This window comes from Centroberyx affinis, unplaced genomic scaffold (assembly GCF_046629955.1).
Source record: "Centroberyx affinis isolate AG114_WGS23_722 - 3 ecotype Tasmania unplaced genomic scaffold, CSIRO-AGI_Caff_v1 ptg004503l_1, whole genome shotgun sequence".
Classification (NCBI taxonomy): Eukaryota; Metazoa; Chordata; class Actinopteri; order Beryciformes; family Berycidae; genus Centroberyx; species Centroberyx affinis.
This window is the reverse complement of record NW_027282151.1, coordinates 3,422-23,293: the sequence shown is the minus strand read 5'-3', so window position 1 is coordinate 23,293 and position 19,872 is coordinate 3,422. Positions and strand designations below refer to the sequence as shown.

Here is a 19,872-nt window from a genome sequence, read left to right as displayed (position 1 = left end):
GATGATAGGCGTCTGTGTAGGTGAATAAACATTAACCGGCAGTCTGACCGTTTGACTGGAGATAAACCTGGACCCGTCAGTCTCAGTGTGTGTGAGTGTGTGTGTGTGTGTCTGCATGTGTGTATGTCAATGTCAGCTTGCGTGTCCGTGCAGAGGAATAGCTGTCCTTATCTGCCCCCCTCTCCTCTCACACATCATTAACTGGGACTGTGCCGTTTGGTATTTTGGCAGCCACACTCTTCAGTGCACCTAGTTTCATTGCTAAAACAAGTCTGTTCAGTCGCTTAACCACAGAAGCATCCACACACACAAAATCGCATATATAAGCACAAATGTGCACAAATATGCACTCGCACATAGAGGCACATACTAGATCTTGCCTGTGCGTACACAGTCACACAGCCCACACATTCAAACACCCCCCCCCCCCCCCCCAAAAAAAAAAAAGCGAGCTTCGGTGTGCACGTGCACACATCCAGCTGCAGTAAATCCTGTCTCGGTGCCGCTGCCCTGGGCTGTGTGATAGCTGAGCTGCAGTGTCCCTCGGTGGCTGAACACCTTGACTGTGGAATATTCTGCACAGCATTTTTATTCACAGCACAACTGGCGAGAGGATGGAAAAATGAATGCTAAACTACTTCCATTCCACCCCCCAACCCTCCACCCCTACCCTACCCTACCCTACCCTACCCTACCCCCCCCCCCCCGCCTCCCCCCAATCTTCCTCTCAGGTTAGAGCCAAGTCACAGGAACATTTTCTCCTTTCTCCATGGCTCTGTCCTCCCCGGCTGGTGAGTGTGGGCAAGGAGATGGCACCTAGATTAGTCACACGCTGGCACCGCCACTGACTGCGCACTCCACTGAGTCATCTACAGATGGCAGCCAACTGGCATCTGACAATACTGTAGCCCAATGTTCAGCCACGACTGAGCATCCAACTTATATAGGGCATCCTACCTATGTAGGCCATCCAATCAGTGCAGACCATCCAACCTACGCCCACCTAGCCCAGGCAGCAGGCACCAAACTGTTTCTGTGACTGTTTGATGATTACATTGTAGCTCCCACCACCACCAGAAGCTAGAACAAACAAATCTCAACGTGCCTGGTGTTTTAAAACCATCTCCCCGAAAGCTCATCAGACACAATAAAACCTTCAGTCAGTGCCAAGTCGAGTACTGAAGAGTTTTGTTAAGCGTAGATCTCAGGCGCGTCTGTCTGTCAGCGCGTCAGTCTGTCTGTCTTGTTTTTGAAGCTTACGATACAGTAACTCAGTGTTCTACCCCTAAGCCATTAAAGTCTGCCCAGATACAGGACTGGCCTGAACATGCCCGCAAACACACACACACACACGCATACACACACACACACACACACAGGCACACACACGCTCCCAACTCAGACGTGCATACTGAGGACACACCCTCAAATACACACTGGTAGGCAGTCATAAATACCAGGGTAATGGCAAAGCTCCTATCAGACCAGTGGGAAAGTGAGTATTCCCAGAAACACACACACATTCATACACATTCATACACACTCATACACACACACACACACACACACACACACACACACACCTCGACATCAATAGTCCAGGTCAGGGTACTCTCTCAGGCAACATGAGCGCAGTGATGATATGGGTGGTGAGAAGATGGAGTAATAATGATGAACTATTCATCTCTATACATTGTGCACTTGTAGGAAAGTCTAACAAAATACAACTGCTTTGTGAACTGAATCAGGGTCGAGGAAATCCTCCATCAAAAATAGTAAGTAAGGCAAACATCAGAGGTGCGAAGGGAGAGGAACACACATTATTTCACACACTGTGTCTGATACCTGAGCTATCTGGAGAGTTTCCTGGCCCAGCACGGAGCCCTGACTAACACACACGCACACACACACACACACACACACATACACACACACATTTGCGCACACACACACACACACACACACACACAAACCAGGCTGAGTGGCGTTTGGGGCCTGTGTCTGCCTGTTCCTGGCTAGTGTGCTAGGATGATGTGTTTAATTGGGTGTAACACAGACTGTACTTTAGGGAACTAAACTAAGCTATATCCTGCCCATTAAGGGGGACAGCAAACCAGGAAACTAGACTTCCATCTGTTGGTTCACTACACCCCCCCCACCCCCACCCCACCCCCACTGAAGCGCAGTGAGGACACGTTGACGGTGGCTGGGGAGGGGAGGGGAGGGTGGGGGGTCAGACAACCCAATCAAACAGAATAAGCCTCTTTCTCAGTCAGTTCACAACCCCGCTGGTTACTGGTCAGTGTGTGTCTCTCCAGATTTGTGCAGCAGGTGGTAGAAAAAACACGGGCTTGAACAAACACCAAGTCCCCAAAATGCAAAGGAAAATGTTCTTCCCAAGAACATAAATCAAGCGCTCCTCTCTCTCTCTCTCCTGACTACTGGATGTTTTGAGCATGTCAGACTTTGTAGTAGATGTTGGCAGGGCTCTGCGGGGGCATCTCCTGGACGATGTAGACGGGGTGGCCATAGTCCCCGCTCACCTTCTCATAGTGAGGGCAGTAGTTGTTCTCTGTCCGCAGCGGAATGATGATGTCACTGGGCTCCGTACCAGCCGTGCCCCCGGGCAGCTTGGGATTGGACAGCGTGCTGAGTGACAGCGCGGAGGGGCGGGGCTGCGAATGGGCATTTTTCCTGGCGCGCTTGCGCATCTTGATGAGGAGGATGACGAGGAGGAGTATGAGCAGGAGGAAGATGATGCAGCCGGCTCCAATGGTGGAGAACAAAGCCACCTTGGAGCCGAGGATTCCATCTGAATTCGCACTAGAACCAGACTGGTCCTGATTGATGTGGTCTAGACAGAGAGAATCAGAAATAGAGAGAGAGAGAGAGAGAAAAAGAGTGGAAGAAGAGAGAGTTAGCACAACCAAGGATTGTTGAACAATCAGAGGAATAATAACATATACAGTAATTCAGTCCCGTCATCTGTATATCTTGCTGTTTAGTGCCTAAATCAACTGTGATCACATCCCTGTTTGTTGTTTCCTCTGCATGACTGACAGGCCCATTGATGTAATCTAATCTAATTAGCTTAATCAAAATGGCCTCCTAATGAAATCTGTAGTCGTCACTCAGCGCAACTGAGATTCCAACTCCGATACGACTGAGCCCCGGCATAAAGAAAAGTTGTATAACATGTCGAAGCCACATTTATACATGGCAAAGGCCAAGAAAGATATGGAAAGAGGGGAGAGGGGAGGGCATATCTGAACATCTGATTTTGTTTTATCCTTTTGTCTGGGGGTTCAGTGGGGGGGGTGAGACGGAAGAAAGAGAGAGAAGGGGGGGGGGGGGGGGGGTACTGGAAGAGAGAGAGAATGACTGGCTCCTCCAGTGACTGAAATCTGAGAAGAACCAAATCTGTTTTCCATGTATGTATGCAGCTGCTGCCAAAGAGCAGCACTCCCCCCGCCTCTTTACTGTCCATGACCCCCCCATACACACACACACACTCACACACACACACACACACACACACACACACACACACACACACACACACAAAGCCTCATACCTCCGGAGACTGCCATCCCCACTAATGACTGTGTCTCCCCACTCGGCTGACCACTCTGCTCTTAACCATTTATTGGGAAGGGATACTGTGCCTTATCATGAGTAATGACATCACTGGAAGCCAGCGATTCCAGCCTTATCGGTGAAATCAGAGGCGGGGGGGAATTTCGTACATTCTGGAGCAGAGAGCTGGAGAGTGGCTGTCAAAAACCTCATTCCTGAAATATCAGCCCTCAAACTGCAGTGACACGTCCTTCATTCCACCCTCCACTTCTTCACTTGACATAATCACTGATCCAACAATGGTGGACAGGTAAAAGCCAGGATACAGGGAAAAGTGACATTAGAAAATCTTTTTATAGACCAACTAATGTCGAATAAGCAATTATTAAGTGAGGAAGGCTTATCACTTTGGGACAGGCAGAACAGTCTGTACTTGGCAGAAGTTTTATGGCATACAGAGTTCTGGAGTAAGTCAAAAAGTTAGTATAGGTAGTGATCTATTAAAAAAAAAGAAAGAAAAAAAAAGAAAGAAAAAAAAAGAAATGGGGCCTCCTGTGGAAAGCGGTGCATACCTGACTATGGAAGATGCTGGTGAAAGCAGGAAACACAGACGGCCCAGTGCACCCAAGGAGGCTCAAATGACTTCTTCAATTATCTATCCTTTTAATCTTCATTTATTTGCAATTCTAATGAAGTTTAGAAAGATGGATTATCAAGAAGTCTGTCTTTGAGTCTCCTTGTGTGCCGCACGCCCTCTGTGTACAGTATGAATAAGTCAAGTGAGTGTCGGGGTGAGCCGTATTTGTTCTGGGTTGGGTTTCATTTTGTTTCAAGTTGTGTTCTGCAGAGTTCTGCAGGATTGTGTTGTATTTTACAACAGTGGTTCTCCACCTATTTTGGCTTCCCGACCCCCACAAAGCAAAAGGAATGCCTGCGGCGTGAACAAGCCGTACGAGCGAGCAAGGAGACTGAACTATGATTTTTATTTTGCTCTTTTCAGGCAAAACGTGATTAATTATTAGAGGAAGCCTAGAGGCTGTGAATATTCATTATTTCACAAGAAGAAAAAATATTTAAAATATTTGTATTTTAGTAAAATATTTGTATTTTAGAAACTGTATTTTTTAAGTCAGGCCTACATGGTGGTCTCAAGCCCTAAGTTGAGAACCACGGTTTGCCGGTGTGTTGCGGGTGTTTGGCTCTGCTCACCGGTGTTTCCTGGGATCACGGGTCCAATCCGACCCTGATCAGATGGACTGGGACTGGACTCCGGTATGGCGTTGTCTTCTGGAGCCTCCGGCACCACAGGGTCTGGTGTGTTTGGGTCTGCGGGAAACAAATACTCAGAAACTCAGTCTTGGCAAAGCTGCGTGCATCGAATTACAACGGCTTGTTCCCCTGCATCAGCAAGGATTATTTTTTATTATCGTTTGATGTATCTTTTATACACAGAGAAGGTTATCTCAAGTCCCATGTGTTGAAAGTGTCTCAGAAGTGAAGATGAAAGCACAAAGAGGAAGGACAAGTTAGCGAACGTCTGTGAAACATGCCAGTATCCCTGTCCTGTCGTAAAAAATGAGCTCACATCTATATCAGCAACTCCTTCAGCAAACACTCAGACAGGCATTTCCAACACTGACACATTCATGAGAGCAGGAGTGCAGGACACACACACACACATACACATACACATACACACAGGCACACTCCTAGAATATACTTACAATACACTTAGGCATGGCAGAATGAGGGTAAAGTAGATATATATTAACTTTTTATTGTTTTACATTATTCATCACGTTAAAAGGCCATAATATGCCTTATTTATTGCTCTGGCTTTAACTCTCCCTGAAAGAAGCGCACTCCTGAAGAGGAGAGAATAGCAGGACAGTAAGAGAAGGGGGAAGACAAGGAGAGGAGAGGGGAGAAGGGGGGGGGGGGAGGAGAGGAGGGGTTGCATCGGCTCTGAGGGGGGAATACCGCTCGCGAAGGAAACAGACAGTTTATCAGTCTGTCTGTTGTGATTTCAGCACACGCACTTTGAAGTCTCTGTGCGGTAAACACCGGCGGGTCCGCTGCCCGGCTTTACGAGGGCAGGGCCGGCAGACAGAGACAGTTATAAACTATTACCGAAGCCAGTCAGATGACTCCGCAGTACGCTATCAGATGCCTCGCCTCTATCTGGCCTTATCTGCATCTGCCCGAAGGCCTGCTCAAGGGGTGTATGCGAGTGTGTGAGAAAGAGAGAGAGAGAAGGGTGTGGAGGGGGGCCAATTTACATTTGAGTCCCTTGTGGCGACTTTGTGTGGCATGTGTGTGGGCGTGTGTGTGTGTGTGTGTGTGTGTGTGTGTGCGTGCGTGCGTGAGTGAGTGAGTTAAAAGGCCCTGACAGTCTACCAGTCTATTTTCTATTTCCGCTCTGGTTTGGCAGAGACTCTTTGCAGGGAAATGATTGGGGCGTGGGGAGGCTGGCCGATATGGAAGAGACAAAGAGAGAAGAAAAAGATGGAGGGAGGAGAGAGGAAAAGAGAAGAGAAAGAGGGAGAAAGAGAGAGAAAAAGGGACATAGATTCCACCTTTTTTTTTTTTCGCTTTGGTCGCACATAACAGCGCGTTTAGCAATTTGATCCGTTCGCCTCTGTCTTCTCGATGTCCAATCCACCGCAATGCTCCATAGTGATTGCAGCAGTGGTGAACCTAGCCGTGAGCTGTTGTGCGCCATCAATAATAGATGAGGAAAGACAGGAGTGAGAAGTGGGTACATTCACGCGTGGCGGAGGATATGAGAGGACACAGTGATCTGATTCGCTCCGTGCATAGCCCCAACGCTGTGTCAACCACTGAGCATGTGCAGGGAGCGTTCTAATGTTCTGACCCATTTTTCCGCGTGTACTGCTGACATTTCCCTTAGCTATGCAGACAGCAACTACCTCAGAACTGCCAACCCGCCAGAAGGAGGGAGAAGGCGGGGGAGAGGAGGAGGGATATTGAGAGAGAGAGAGAGAGAGAGCGGGAGAGACAATGACAGAGCGACAGAAGAGAGAGAGAGAGAGAGAGAGAGAGAGAGAGAGAGAGAGAGAGGGGGAGAGAGCGCGAGACAGATATGTTGCGAGGGAGCGAGCGAGAGATGGAGAAAGAGAAGGAGCGGAGAGATATGCGTGTGAGGCAGTGAGTCAACATATTTCTAATGAGCACAGTGACATGATGTGGTGGAGTAGACAGAGAGTGCTGAACAGCAAGCGATGTATAAAAAATTGTGAAATGTGCTCTCTCCCTATTTCTCCGCTCACTCAATTTCTCTTCCGTTTTGCTTTACTTTTTTTTTTATGGAAAGACAAAAGACACAACGCGAGGCATTTAAAGTACAATTAGATAGACGTGTCAAGTCCTGGAGCTGCGAGATGCGAACGGATGCTTCAGCGTGATTGTGCCCAGGAGTGTGCTTTAGCATTACAGCAGCCTCCGCACGATAAATGCAAATGGAACATTAAAAGAAAGAGTACACCATGATTGCACTGCACACTGGGATGAGCCACCGAAATAGACTACAGAGAGCAAAAGTGCACAGGAGTTTGTGCGGATGTATGGGAAGATCTCGGAGACTTGGCTGGAGGAATGTGCTGGCATTCAGCGGCACAGACTGAGGGAGTGTGGCTTAAACACAATAGCATCTGGGGTCACAGCCAAGGAGGGCCCAATTTAATTTGTTGGTACTTTCTGTTTGTTGGAACAGCACCTCGTGTGGCTACAGGGGTAAAGTCAATCAGCTCAAATCACCTCTTTTAAGAGTCATATCATTGTTTTTGAGGGTAACTTCTCCCATTGTTTCCCGAGAAAAACAATCCCCTCGACGATTTACAGCAGCCGAAGTGCTTCTGTCGAAGGCGCAATTCCGCTCAGCCCTTTTCAAATGGTCATTGTGGCGGACGGACACATTATATATCAAGCGTCCACACAGAAATAGCTTTAAAAGTAGTAGCAGCTGGCCAACAGCATCTTTTCTAACAAGGTTTGTAGGGCACACTGATTCTGAGTGACAGCTAGCTTGCGGACTGTTTTGGGAAATGAGTGCAGGCTCCGGCGAAGTTGAGGAACAGCCAGCGGCCATAGAAAGAGACTCTATTGAGATGAGAGACAGTTGCTTTCAACTTCGATTAGGGCGGGTTCGGGGATTTGTTTATTCACCAACTAATAGTTTACGTAAAAGCCCGTGCCGCTTCCATTCATGCGACCGTGTTCTCATTTGGTGACGGTGTTGCAATCCTGTGCTCAAATAAATTGACCTACACGAAAAGATAATGCATAGCTGTCTATTCAGAGATGGTTTTGGAGATATTTCAGTGTATCCGCTGAATTTATCCCAACTCAGACCTTGCTAGCATCAGCAGCTTGTTAGCTTCTATTCTTTCTCCGACTGCCAGGATACACTGCTGTCATCCTGCTGGCCAACATTCAAATATCTGCACACAAACTCCACCTGCACGCACACACACTGCAGGTTTCTCAGCAGATTTCAGAGATTTTTTTATTTTTTGATGTGAGACCCAGCTTTAAAGCTGGAGTCAGGCCATCATGGTGGGCAGATGTTCTTCTCAGATGGTGGTTAGTGTCTGTTTCGCTCAAAACAACGGCACTGGGGAAATGGGGGATGTTTAGAGTGTAACACATTTGTGTACTGTACCCTGTCAAAATCAGGATATGGATGTCCGCATATCGGATAAAACAGCATCTAAAAGTGAAATATATGATACAAACCAAATGTTGCGTCCAAGGATATCTAAACAAAGTTCGTTTGTTTACTTCCATGATTTTTAGATGCCTTACAAAAACCCTGCACTTACATACCAATTTCAAACACACATTTTCATACTCTGACTGATTATAAGAATCAGGTATGTGAGAGCTGAATCTCATTAAAGGCCTTTCAAGAAGTCAGGAAGTGGAAAACAAACAATTCTTGTCTTGTGTCATCTCATTTTCGACACTTAATTTGCACAAGCTGTGTGAGTGAACATATATAAAGAGATTAATTAAAAACTGAGATATCAGGCATTTGAAAACACGTACAGCTACTCTGACTACATTATAGGTGATTTGAAAGTAAAACTCACTACTGAATAATTATCAACATTAGTAGTCATCTTGAGCCCTCTCTACAAAACAGTTCAATTTTAGAGACTATAATCAACTGTGTTTTAAAATAGAGGAAGAAACATTGTGTTACACTATTTTCCAAAATATCTTACATTTTAACTGAAATGTTCATGTTCTTCTAATTCATGTTCTAACTGAAGTAATATTACAAACTATATTACAGTATTACATGTATAGTAGATTTCAGCAGTCAACCACCAACAATGGCTGCAGCTCCAGTGTAAATTATTTGAATTGACTTTTGCATCTAACAACATCTTTTCAACTAGTGTACATTCTAAATGAATTCATCTAAATGATGTAAATATTTCAATAATGTCAATATGCAAATATTCTATGATTATTAATTGTGAAAACCAAAATTACAATCTAAGAATATACACTAACTGTGCATCCCTACCTACTACATATTCTACAACTAAAAATATAGTATAATAAAGATATTTAAATATAGATATAATATTTTTCTGTTTTCTGGCATCACTTTTTCAAGAGGTAGCCTACTTTTACATTTGTTATTGTCTATAAAGGAGTCATAATTTATTTTTTTAAAAAGCCCCAACACTTGTGGCCAGTACATTTCACAATATAACTCCACAATTCCAGGCGGCAGGTCCTGTTGGAGGTTGACGGCCGACAAAGTCACGGCAGGCACACATAGCGAAAAATGAGAATGTCACACCAAAGTGAAACATGGCTTCAAGGCAGCAGGGTGTATTGTGTTCTACATGCGAGGTGAGCTCGCGTTTACCTTGTCCGACTTTCATGATGACTTTCATGGCTCGACTCTTGCACACGCCTCCCTCTCGGTTCTCCAGGCCCTCTAGTGTACCGTTGGAGGTGGCTGGAGGGGAGAAGAGAAAGGGAGAGGAGTTGAGGAAGAAAGAGGGTGAAGGACAGGAGAGAGAGAGAGAGAGAGAGAGAGAGAGAGAGAGAGAGAGAGAGAGAGAGAGAGAGAGAGGCGGAGGGGTTGAGAGGGAGAAGGAGGAAGAGCAAAGTGAGGGAGTAGAGAAAAGAAAAGCGGGGAAGAGGAAGAGGAAGAGGAGAGACGATGACACATTGGTTAATGAGCACGTCCATAACGCACAGAACTAATCAATATTTACGACAAGCACTGATTAGCTGTTCCAGTGATTAGGCGTTCTCACCCTCAATCAACCGCCAGCTCCTCTCAACGGTATCTCTCATTAACACAATAAAGTGAAGTCAAATGAATGGAACAACATTACAGCCTACTGAGGGAGGGTGGGCGGCGAGGTAGAGAGAAGAACATGGCCAGACCTGAGTGTGTGTGTGTGTGTGTGTCTGTGTGTGTGTTCCGTCTCTGCATATTTTAGCAGTGAGACATGCCAGGGAGAGTTCCAGCTGCTTGCCAAGTCCTGGAGCAGCTTACTCCCTCTGAGCCACATGTGTCATTACTCGCTGGTAGTGCTGAGAGCTAAATGCCTCCCTTAATGTTTGTGCGTGCGTGCGTGTGCGTGTGTGTGCGTGTGCGTGTGTCTCCATTTGCGTTTCAGAAAGTGTGTGTGTGTTGTTGTTTTTTTTTATGCGTGTGTGTATGTGTTCTGCTCCGACTTGGGTCGAGGGGCTGTTTATTCGCTGTCACATTCACCTCAGACACTGTGACACAATTGGCTGTCTATTTTAGGGTCTATGATAATGACCTAGGGAGACAGAGTGTGACTCTGACCTTAATGTTGAGCAGCTAAGCACAAAGCAATGCGCATGCAGTTGTGTGTGTGTGTGTGTGTGTGTGTGTGTGTGTGTGTGTGTGTGGGCATGCGTCTGTGTGGGCGCGTGCGATGGAGGCTCTAATTTTGGAATTCCCCAAATGATCTCCATCTCCGCTTAGTCTGCTGTTTCAACTTACTCCCTTCCTCTGAAATGCTTTTGTTTCTCTTCCTTGCATTATCCATCTTGGTCTCTCTCCGTTTTCGCTCACTTCATTTAGTTTTTTATCTGCACTATCTGGCTCTGCCCCTCCCTCTCCCTCCCTCTTAACTCAATGACCATCTCCCTGGGTGATTGCTTCAGATGGCACCCTCATTATGATGAGATTGGCTTGGAGAGGGTGCTTATCTAATGATGACACAAAGAGAGACAGACTCAGCTAGGGACGGGGGGTTGGGGAGGGGGAAGGGGGAGGAGGGAGGAGGGGGGCAAAGAACGCAGTATAACATCACATTACTTCCACCCACGACATGTCGATGGCATGTATCAACATTTATACTCGCGTTTTCCATGATGTAAATTAATGTTCTGTCAAACGGTGTTCTCGGAAATTATAAAAACAAGTTCATTCGGAGAGCGCTTGAAACTCTGCCGTCGGAGTTTTTGGAAAGGCTTTGAAATTCATCTAGTTGATTCATGCCTTGTCATTCCTAAGTATTATTAATGTTGACATTTTGTTGCCCTTTGGGATATTATTTCAGCTTTATACTTTGGTCAAATGAAAGAAAACTAAATAATAAATTGCAATAATATTACACATTACATTATCAGATTATTTAGTATTTCCAATGAGAAGCACAATATTGTGGTAGCGTGGCTTGAGCGCAGTGATAATTTGTGATAATATTTGTGATAATTATTGTGATAACATCGTGTCAGCAGCACTTTGGCAATTCCCCACCGTAGACTCAACATGACCGACTGAGCGGGACACTGAAATACAGCAGGACCAGGCAGTCAGGGCAAACTGCCGTACAGGAGGGAGAAAAAGATTCAACATTTACATGAGACGTTAATGTGAATGAACACTCAAGGCTAAGTAACTCTTATGATTTATGTAAAGTCTATGCAGGGAGCATGTCTCCTTTAAAGAGAACATTCAAAGACACTGAGGTGGACAGGCCTGTTTCCAGACTTAAAGGCACACTGTCTTGTAGCCTGAATGGCCCAGACATCGCCATCATTGCTAACCTCACCCTGCTATTTTCCAGCCAATTTCTCCCCTTCTTTCAATTTTTAAATTTCCAGGGCAAGGTTATACAAAAATGAGCTCTTTGAAGATCGAGCTCAAAGGCGCTTGAATAATCTGACTAAGAGTGAGCGTCATGCTCTGAATTTTATATCCACTCAGGGAGAGCAAATCTTCTCACTGTTAACTTACTTCTGTCGTGTAAATTAACTATTCCTTCAGGCTGACTGAACAGGCCCCGGCATTACTGATGTGGCATGATGATAAGTTACTCCTTCAAGGCTTCACTTTAGGTGAGCAAGTGAAAGAGAGAGGGATTTATAAAGAGATGATCACTTTATATGCTGTTTGTATTCAAACCATTTAAAATGTCAAATATTTCAGAGTCTTACTGTACCATTGGCAATTCACAATCCGATTAACCGTGTCCAATTTTAACCACATTTCCTTACGCGTGTTATTCCATGTGAATCCACATTTTAAGTACTATTCAAGATGTACATCGACTACAGTAACAACTGTTGAGTACATTAAAATATGTGCTGTGATTCCTAACAGAAAGCACGTAGCCTGTTAAGCACCATGAGGTCCTGTGTTTATCATCCTAACCCTTGACTGGCAACAGTGTGTTTATATCTATCGTGTCACAGTTCACTCTAAAACAGTGATCACCAGCCATGTTTCTAAAACCCAACAACAAGGACACTGTGCCAGCTTTTTAATCTGAAAGCCTCTCGCTCACTCTCTCTATCTCCTCTTTCACTCTCTCAATCTTTCTCTCTCTCTCTCTCTCTCTCTCTCTAACCCTCGCTCTCGTTTTTTCATCCCTGCACGCTGACGTTAATCCAAATCTGGATTTCCAGATATTAAAAGGCCGACGGTCATGTAGTGTTTTGGAAAGAGGAAACTGGGGAATTGGGTCTTCCTGCGTGTCTCGCTGGAGATAAAAACACAAGGGGATAAAGCCACGACAGGACGAAGAACAAAGAAACTCCGCGTCACTGCTAATGATTTAGTGGAACAAACTGCACAACTAGTTCAGCATTACTTTAGCGGTCCGGAATACTGAAAGAATTGGTCATTGCATGAAGGAATGTTGCTTTTTTAATAAAGCGGTCGGCTCCAAAGCTGGTTTTTGTATGATTTAAGGCTCCCTTTGTGGGTGTGGATCATTGGCCGCAGAGTGACTGGTGGGAGAACAAAAGATCTACAGCTGCTGAAGTCATAAGAGGAACCAGGTGCCAAATGTTGATGTTGGGAAATATCTACAGCAGAAATGTATCAGCCAAAAGAAAGCCTTACAGGGGAAGAGTTGGCCTGGAACAAAGGCTCCTGTTCCAATACTGCACACACACACACACACACACACACTTATGCATATGTGGATGCACACACTCGCATATGCACACATACACGTAGATTCGCAAGGACATTCATGTCTTTGGGGGTAGATGGGGCTAGAGTGGAAGGACTGCTCCCCTAGGTGCTGTGGGGGAGCGGAGAGGAGAAGAGTGGGAGATGTGTGAGAGATGCGGTGCTGACTGGCCCAGACGAGACACGCTAGGCACAGAGTGCGACGCGGTGGTCTATATTTATTCTCAGGTCTTCTAAATGAGGTCACTCAGGTGGTCCTGCTGAATACATTCCCCATCTCCATCATGAATCATCTGCTGCTTATTATTCCTGTCCAGCCCAGGGGGCTTGCTTTCATACAGCGAGAGGACTCTGTGTGTGTGTGTGTGAGTGTGTGTGTGCGCGCGTGTGTTTCCTCCGCGCCTATGCATACGCGTACGTGCGCGCGTGCACAAGTTTGCCCATAGCACCGAATGAGGGGATAGACACGGCCCATGTGACAGACAGAGAGCAGGTTGTTTAATGAGAAAGTGGATGAGAGGTGACATTCATTGGCTACCTCTCACACACCGCCCCCCATTCTCCACCGCATTCAGACTTCCACTTAGACGAGCAGAGCAGGCGCTGGGTAGTCGCAGTAACCACCGGTAATAATGTCTACATTACTGAAAAAAAATAAATACATAAACAGGCACAAACCACTATCTGATCACTCACACTCAGTATCAAGGAAAAACACCAGCACACAGCGCTGTTCCATCCATTTGAGGCAAAATAGAGAGCACAACTCAGTCAGTGTCAGGTACATGTGTCTGTATTAAATAGAGCGTCACAACAGAAATGGGTATTTCTCATACCTCCGATATCCCTATCTCACTTTTTGTTTACATTAGCGAAATAGACTAGAAGTCGGGAGAGGGAAAAGAGAGCCCATTTGCACAAAATATTTCACTCACACATGAATGAGCACCAAGAGGGTTAGATTAGGTTTATGGGCCTGATTCCAGAGATAACCCCCCTCCCCCCTGCCAAGCAGCCCTGGCACGCATGCATGTGCACACACACACACACACACACACACACACACACACGTGCATGCACGCGCATCCTCGCAAACACATCCAGAGTGAGGTTGGCAGACTGGAATAATGCTGGGGATCTAGATGTTTGCACTTTGAACCTTTTCTAATCCTGAGTATTAGGGCATGGCTAAAGCCTGATTATGGCAGAATGAAATGGATCTAAATAGATGTCCCAGCCCATCAGCCCTCCATTTCTTTGTCCCAGAAATAGAAATGGAAATCTGTAATCAACCTCCAACCTCTCTCTAGCCGTCCCTCCCACATAGCCTCGTCCACAGTTTTGGCACTCAACACCGCCGGAGAAAATTCATTCAGACTTTTCATATCATCTCAGATGAATTAGCTGTGCTCGGCTCACCAATGTTTTCTTCTCCCATTTCTTCAGTAATATAACATGGCATACAATATAAAATACAGTCATTATATCTGCAGCATTAGTACTGCACATTTTACATGCTACATTCAACCTCCACTATTGAATTTTGGTTAGAGCAAATGCGGTTTTGAGTGGTATGCAGAGACAGGTCTGATTTTGTTGTCTTTGTACGCAACAATGGCGGCGTTTTCTCACAAAGCGTCCACAGCAGCTCTGGTGTCACAGCGTGCCGCCTGTTGCCAGGAGCCGGTGCGCCGTATGTGTGGTAAACAGGTAGCAGCATTAACATCAAGGTCTAAGGTGGTTAGCAGCCCAATGCACACAACTGTTGCTCAGCTCCCTGCCTCAGTATGCAGCCGGAGGGGGAGCTCCTCTCCTGCGTCCGGATTACTCGCGCACACACGCACACACGCACACACACACACATGCACACACACACGCACACACAAGCAAATACACAAGTGTGCGCACACACAACAACAACACACACACATACATTTAAAATGGTGGAGAAAAAATATACAGACATGTAAGCGCTTGGGCACACAGAAGAAAACACACACACACACACGTACACACACACACACACATATACTGGCTGTCTGTGTAGCCAGAAGATCAGGGAGGACTTAAGAGCTCCTCCGGCACCAAAATTACAGGGTACCTCTAAATCCTCCCAGCAGAGAGCACTATGGGATAGCGCAGGGTGGGGGGAGGTGGGGTGGGGTGGGGTTGGAGGAGGGCGAGGGAGGGAGGAGAGCGGGAGAGGGGGAGAGGGGGAGAGGGATGGAAAGAGGAGTGTGGGGTGAGGAGGGGCAGGAAAGGAAGTGGGAGATTCCTTTTTAGAAGACGGGAGAGTGTGCGAGCTGGGGAGGAGTGAGACTTGATCTGTCTGAAGTGTGTGTGTGTGTGTGTGTGTGTGTGTGTGTGTGTGTGTGGGTGGGTGGGGTGGGTGTGTGCGGAGGGAGGGGGGGATTGTCTGTGCGTGCGTGCATATGTCAGTGGAGGAATATGGAAGGAGGTGATGAAGTGAGGAGTTGAGAGGAGGAGGAGAGCTCGGTTTGGAGAGAAGAAGTGGGAGGTGATCTCTCTCTGGAGCGGAGGAAGTATATGTCTACGTGTGTGTGTGTGTGTGTGTGTGTGTGTGTGTGTATGTTGGTTTGTGTGTATGTGTATGTGTGTGTGTGCCTGCCAGCTTGCTTCTCTCTCTCACTCACACTCTCTTCATTTCTCTCCCTCTCTCCCCTGAGTTTCTCTTTGTGTGTGTGTGTATTGATGTGTTTCTCTGTGCGTGTAAGTGTATGAGTGTTGTGCGTGTGTGAGCATGTATGTGTGTTTCTGTGTGTATGTGTGTGTGCTTAAATGTGTATTTCTACTTATGTGTGTGGGTGTATGACTGTGCATGATTGTTTAGGAATATCTGTGTGTGTGTGAATTGTGCACATCTGTCATTGTGATTTTGTATCCTTGTGAGGGCATCAGTGCGTGCGTGTGTGTGTGTGTGTGTGTGTGTGTGTGTGTGTGTGTGGTCCCTGTACGCCAGTCCAGACAGTCCCAGCAGACTACTAAGCCAAGGGTTGGGTATTATGGACTGCCATGGCCAGCACCACTGGGGCAGAGCTTCAAGACTACTTATGACAGCTTTTAACCTCTGCAGAGGACCTGTCAGCAGCTCCCAATGTATGTGTGTGTGTGTGTGAGTGTGTATATGTGTGTGTGTGTACCAGACCCGGTGCATGCAGACACAGAGAGCTTCTGCATCATTTAGCTGTGGGTGTCGGTGTGTCACCTCTCCGGTGAATCAAACGGGGCAGAGCTTTTACACCGCTGCACTTTCCACTCTCCATTTCCCAACTCAGCATGCTGCAAAACCCTCCGCTCCCCTACACAGCATAAAACTTGTGCATCACCACTCACGCACATGCACACACACACACACACACCAAATCAAATTGTCCTGCGTACATGAGCAAACACACAAGAAAACAAAGCCAATACACACATGCACACACAGGAACACACGCGGTGACATAGACGGGACATGCACACGCGGGAAATTCCTGACGCACGCACATAGACGCAGGCATACACAGAAAAACACACCCACGCACACGCAAGCAAACAAAAACACACACACGGTGCAAGCCGTCTGTCGGATCAGTAGGAGATAAAGGATGCAGAATAACAGGGAGACCTTGGGGAACAGAGCAAGTCATCTGTCTCAAACAGGAACAGACTGAGCGCACTCCAACATGACAGATGTAGACAGACTCATCTTATAGCACGCCACATCCCCGACCTTTTTTCTTCACTCCTAGCCCCCATTTACACACACACACACACACACACACACACAAACATGCACACAAAAGTACTTAAATACACATGCATGTTGTCACGCACAAATGCGCATGCACCTGCAGTTTGCTTATAAGCCAAAACGCACACAATCTGACAGGTGTACGCACACACACTTGAATAAACACAGGTGTAAAAACACACTCTGAGAGGGACACACACAAATACACCCACACATGCTGCCAGGCCTCTGAACTCCCCTCTCAGATAGTGCATCATTTGACTAATAGCAGTTGAAATGTTGCGTGTTCAGAGAAACAAGCAGAGGAGAAATTGGGTCAGAGAGAAAAAAAGGCATTTCACCTTCCTAGTGGTCAGCGCTAAAGGTTAAAAGAGATGCAGCACAACGCTGAGGCACACAGACACACGCACACGTGCGTGGCAGACACACACACAAGCTCAAAAGCTAAAGGTTAGTATTGGTCATGTGGGAGTTACTGTTTATTTATCTCTTACCCAGTGTGTGTGTATGTGTGTGTAGCAGACCTCGAGCAGGCAGTCTCATCCCGGTTAAAGACATGAGGAAGCTCCACATTAGTCTTTCATTAAGCCTATATGATCAACCATAAGAGCCTGCATGTAGAAACGAGTGTGTACACAGACCGACACACACACACACACACACACACACACACACACACACACACACAACTGACAGACGGGTGCACAATGACGGTCCCTCGGTGAGCGTGTTCCTCAGCAGGAAGCTTATTGAAGTTTTCGTCTTGATTCGTGCGCTGATAATCGCATGAAGGAAGCATGGTTCACTTGTTAAAGCCCGACAGCTGATAAAACTGATCCTCTTCTTCTTCTCTCTGGTCTTTGTGGTCTTATGCAAGCCTGATATGGGACTCTGCACTCTAGATAGAAGTCCCCCCCCCCGCCCCCCCAACAAAACTAAAGGTCCACGAGTCACAAATCAGCCTGTGCTGCCTGATAAAAGAAGCGCTGGGATGGATCGGAATGCGGTGGGAGATAGCAGTGGCATGTCAAAGGCCACAAGGCTCTAAAAATCTAGACTGACTAAAGAGGTAATCTACGAGCAAACGCGCCCTGAGGGAAACGAGAGCCAGAGCCCCGGAACAAGTTAGGAAACACGAATGTGTTGGGCTGAAATATCCTCAGAGAACTCGTGGTGTAGGCACAAAATGTGCTCGCATGGTCCATGTGTGTCTGTGTGTACGTGTGTGTGTGTGTGTGTGTGTGTGTGTGTGTGTGTGTGTGTGTGTGTTGTTCATCCACTGTGCATTCTTCCTCTGTGGATAGAGAAGCTCCATCTTCACTGACCTTTTCAATCTGGCCTCCAGAAGGGAGTTATGACAACCAAGCCAGCCCATGGCTGCGAGCACAATAACACACACCGAGCCACAAAACAAACAAACAAACAAACAAACAATAACTCTTACCGAAGGCTCAGTGCTCCCCGCTTCCAAATAGACGATGCAAAACAAACCCACTTAGGTATACTGAATAAGCGGCGCAAATGATACAGTGATGCAATGTGCGAGGAGAGACGAGGCAAGCATTAGGGCTCTGCCGAGAAAATTACCTTCAGGTTAATGAGGTTGTCTGTGTGGTGATCAGGTCAGAGAAAGAAAGAGAGAGAGAGAGGGAGAGGGAGATGACAGGACAAGTAAGAGAGAGACAGAGAAAGACAGAGGAGAGACAGATGCATAGAGACAGAGAGAGAGAGAGAGAGAGGGGGGGGGGAGGGAAGTCAGACAGTGTACCTGTTTTAGAGGAGAGTCTATGTCAGCCCATCTGTTGTCCACCAAAACAAAATCTGCGAGAGCCAGAACAAAGAGAGAGAGAGAGAGAGAGAGCAGTGTACATGTGTGTGGGAGTGCGTGTGTTCCTGTATTTGCGTGTCTGTGAATGTATATACAGTATGTGTGTGTCTGTGTGTGTGTGTGTGCTTCTGTGCACATGCCCATACCCTAAGGGAATCAATCTTCTCTACCTGCTAACATGGAGGCCACTGAGCAAAGCTGACTGCAGCTACCAAGGGACCCAAGTCACACTAACACACGCACACAGTGACAGAGACACAAACAGACAGATATATAGAGAGATAGAGGGTCTGCTGTAGCTTATGGCTGATGTGTAAAGGGCCAGAACGCTGAGTGTGGGTCCAAACCACAGCAGAGCTTCTCCAGTTATGAGGCCAGGCTGCAACACAAGAAGCAGGAAAAGGAACGCACTTTTCCTCCCTTCCCTTCCCCTGTTATTCGCCAAAACCCCAATCAGAAAGCACAGCAGACCACAGAGAGAAATGCTGCTGATTACATCCTAATACACACAAAGCCAGCGGCTGACGCACATATACAAAAATACACACACAGACACACACACACACACACACACACACACACTGATTACATCCTCTCTGGTGCTCCTCTCTCCTCGTCCCCGGTATCGGTTACACGGTAAAGCCTTGCTGATCGAGGATCAGTCTTTGGCGCAGAGCAGCGAAAGAGCTGGGAGCTTAACCTCTAGTCCGACAACAGAGAGAGACTGAGGCTCCGGCCCCTGGCCCCAGCACAAATAAACAGCTACAACACAAAAATGTCTGGAGACTCGAAACAATTTCCTGAAGGATCTGTCACTGAGCAGGAGAGATGGAGGAGGGAGAGAGGGAGGGAGAGATGGAGGGAGGGAGGGAGGGAGGGAGAGATCTAAGGAGAGGAGAAAACAGGAGGAATGGCATGGCGGAGGGAGAGAGAAAGATGAAGTTGCAGGCAAAGAAAAAAGGATCGAGAGAGGAACAGAGGCAGAGACAGGGAGAGAAATTGGACCAGTGGGTTTGGAATGGGGAAGTGAAATTGTTCAGTTGCCATCTACAAAATCATCAACTCGCTGTGAGCGGCAGTGCACGGGGCTGACAGTCTGAGCTCACCATAACACATTGTATTTATTTATCACGTGAAAACACGACTTTCTTTTCAGCCCCATCCATCCATCATGGTCCACAGGCACAGACTGTGACAGCAAATACATTCATACCCATGGAACTGCTGACGGAAAATATCTTGTGCTCAGCTAAGCCACGATTC

General features: G+C 46.8%; 1 protein-coding gene across 1 annotated transcript; it reads right to left on the bottom strand.

Moving 5' to 3' along the window:
- Positions 1–727: 727 nt before the first annotated feature.
- Positions 728–9,574, bottom strand: LOC139665240 (ephrin-B1-like; the record flags this gene model as incomplete). Its single annotated transcript, XM_071544235.1, has 3 exons — positions 728–2,854; positions 4,786–4,902; positions 9,482–9,574. Coding segments are annotated over 3 exons (605 nt in total), but the record flags the coding sequence as incomplete, so codon positions are not given.
- Positions 9,575–19,872: the final 10,298 nt, after the last annotated feature.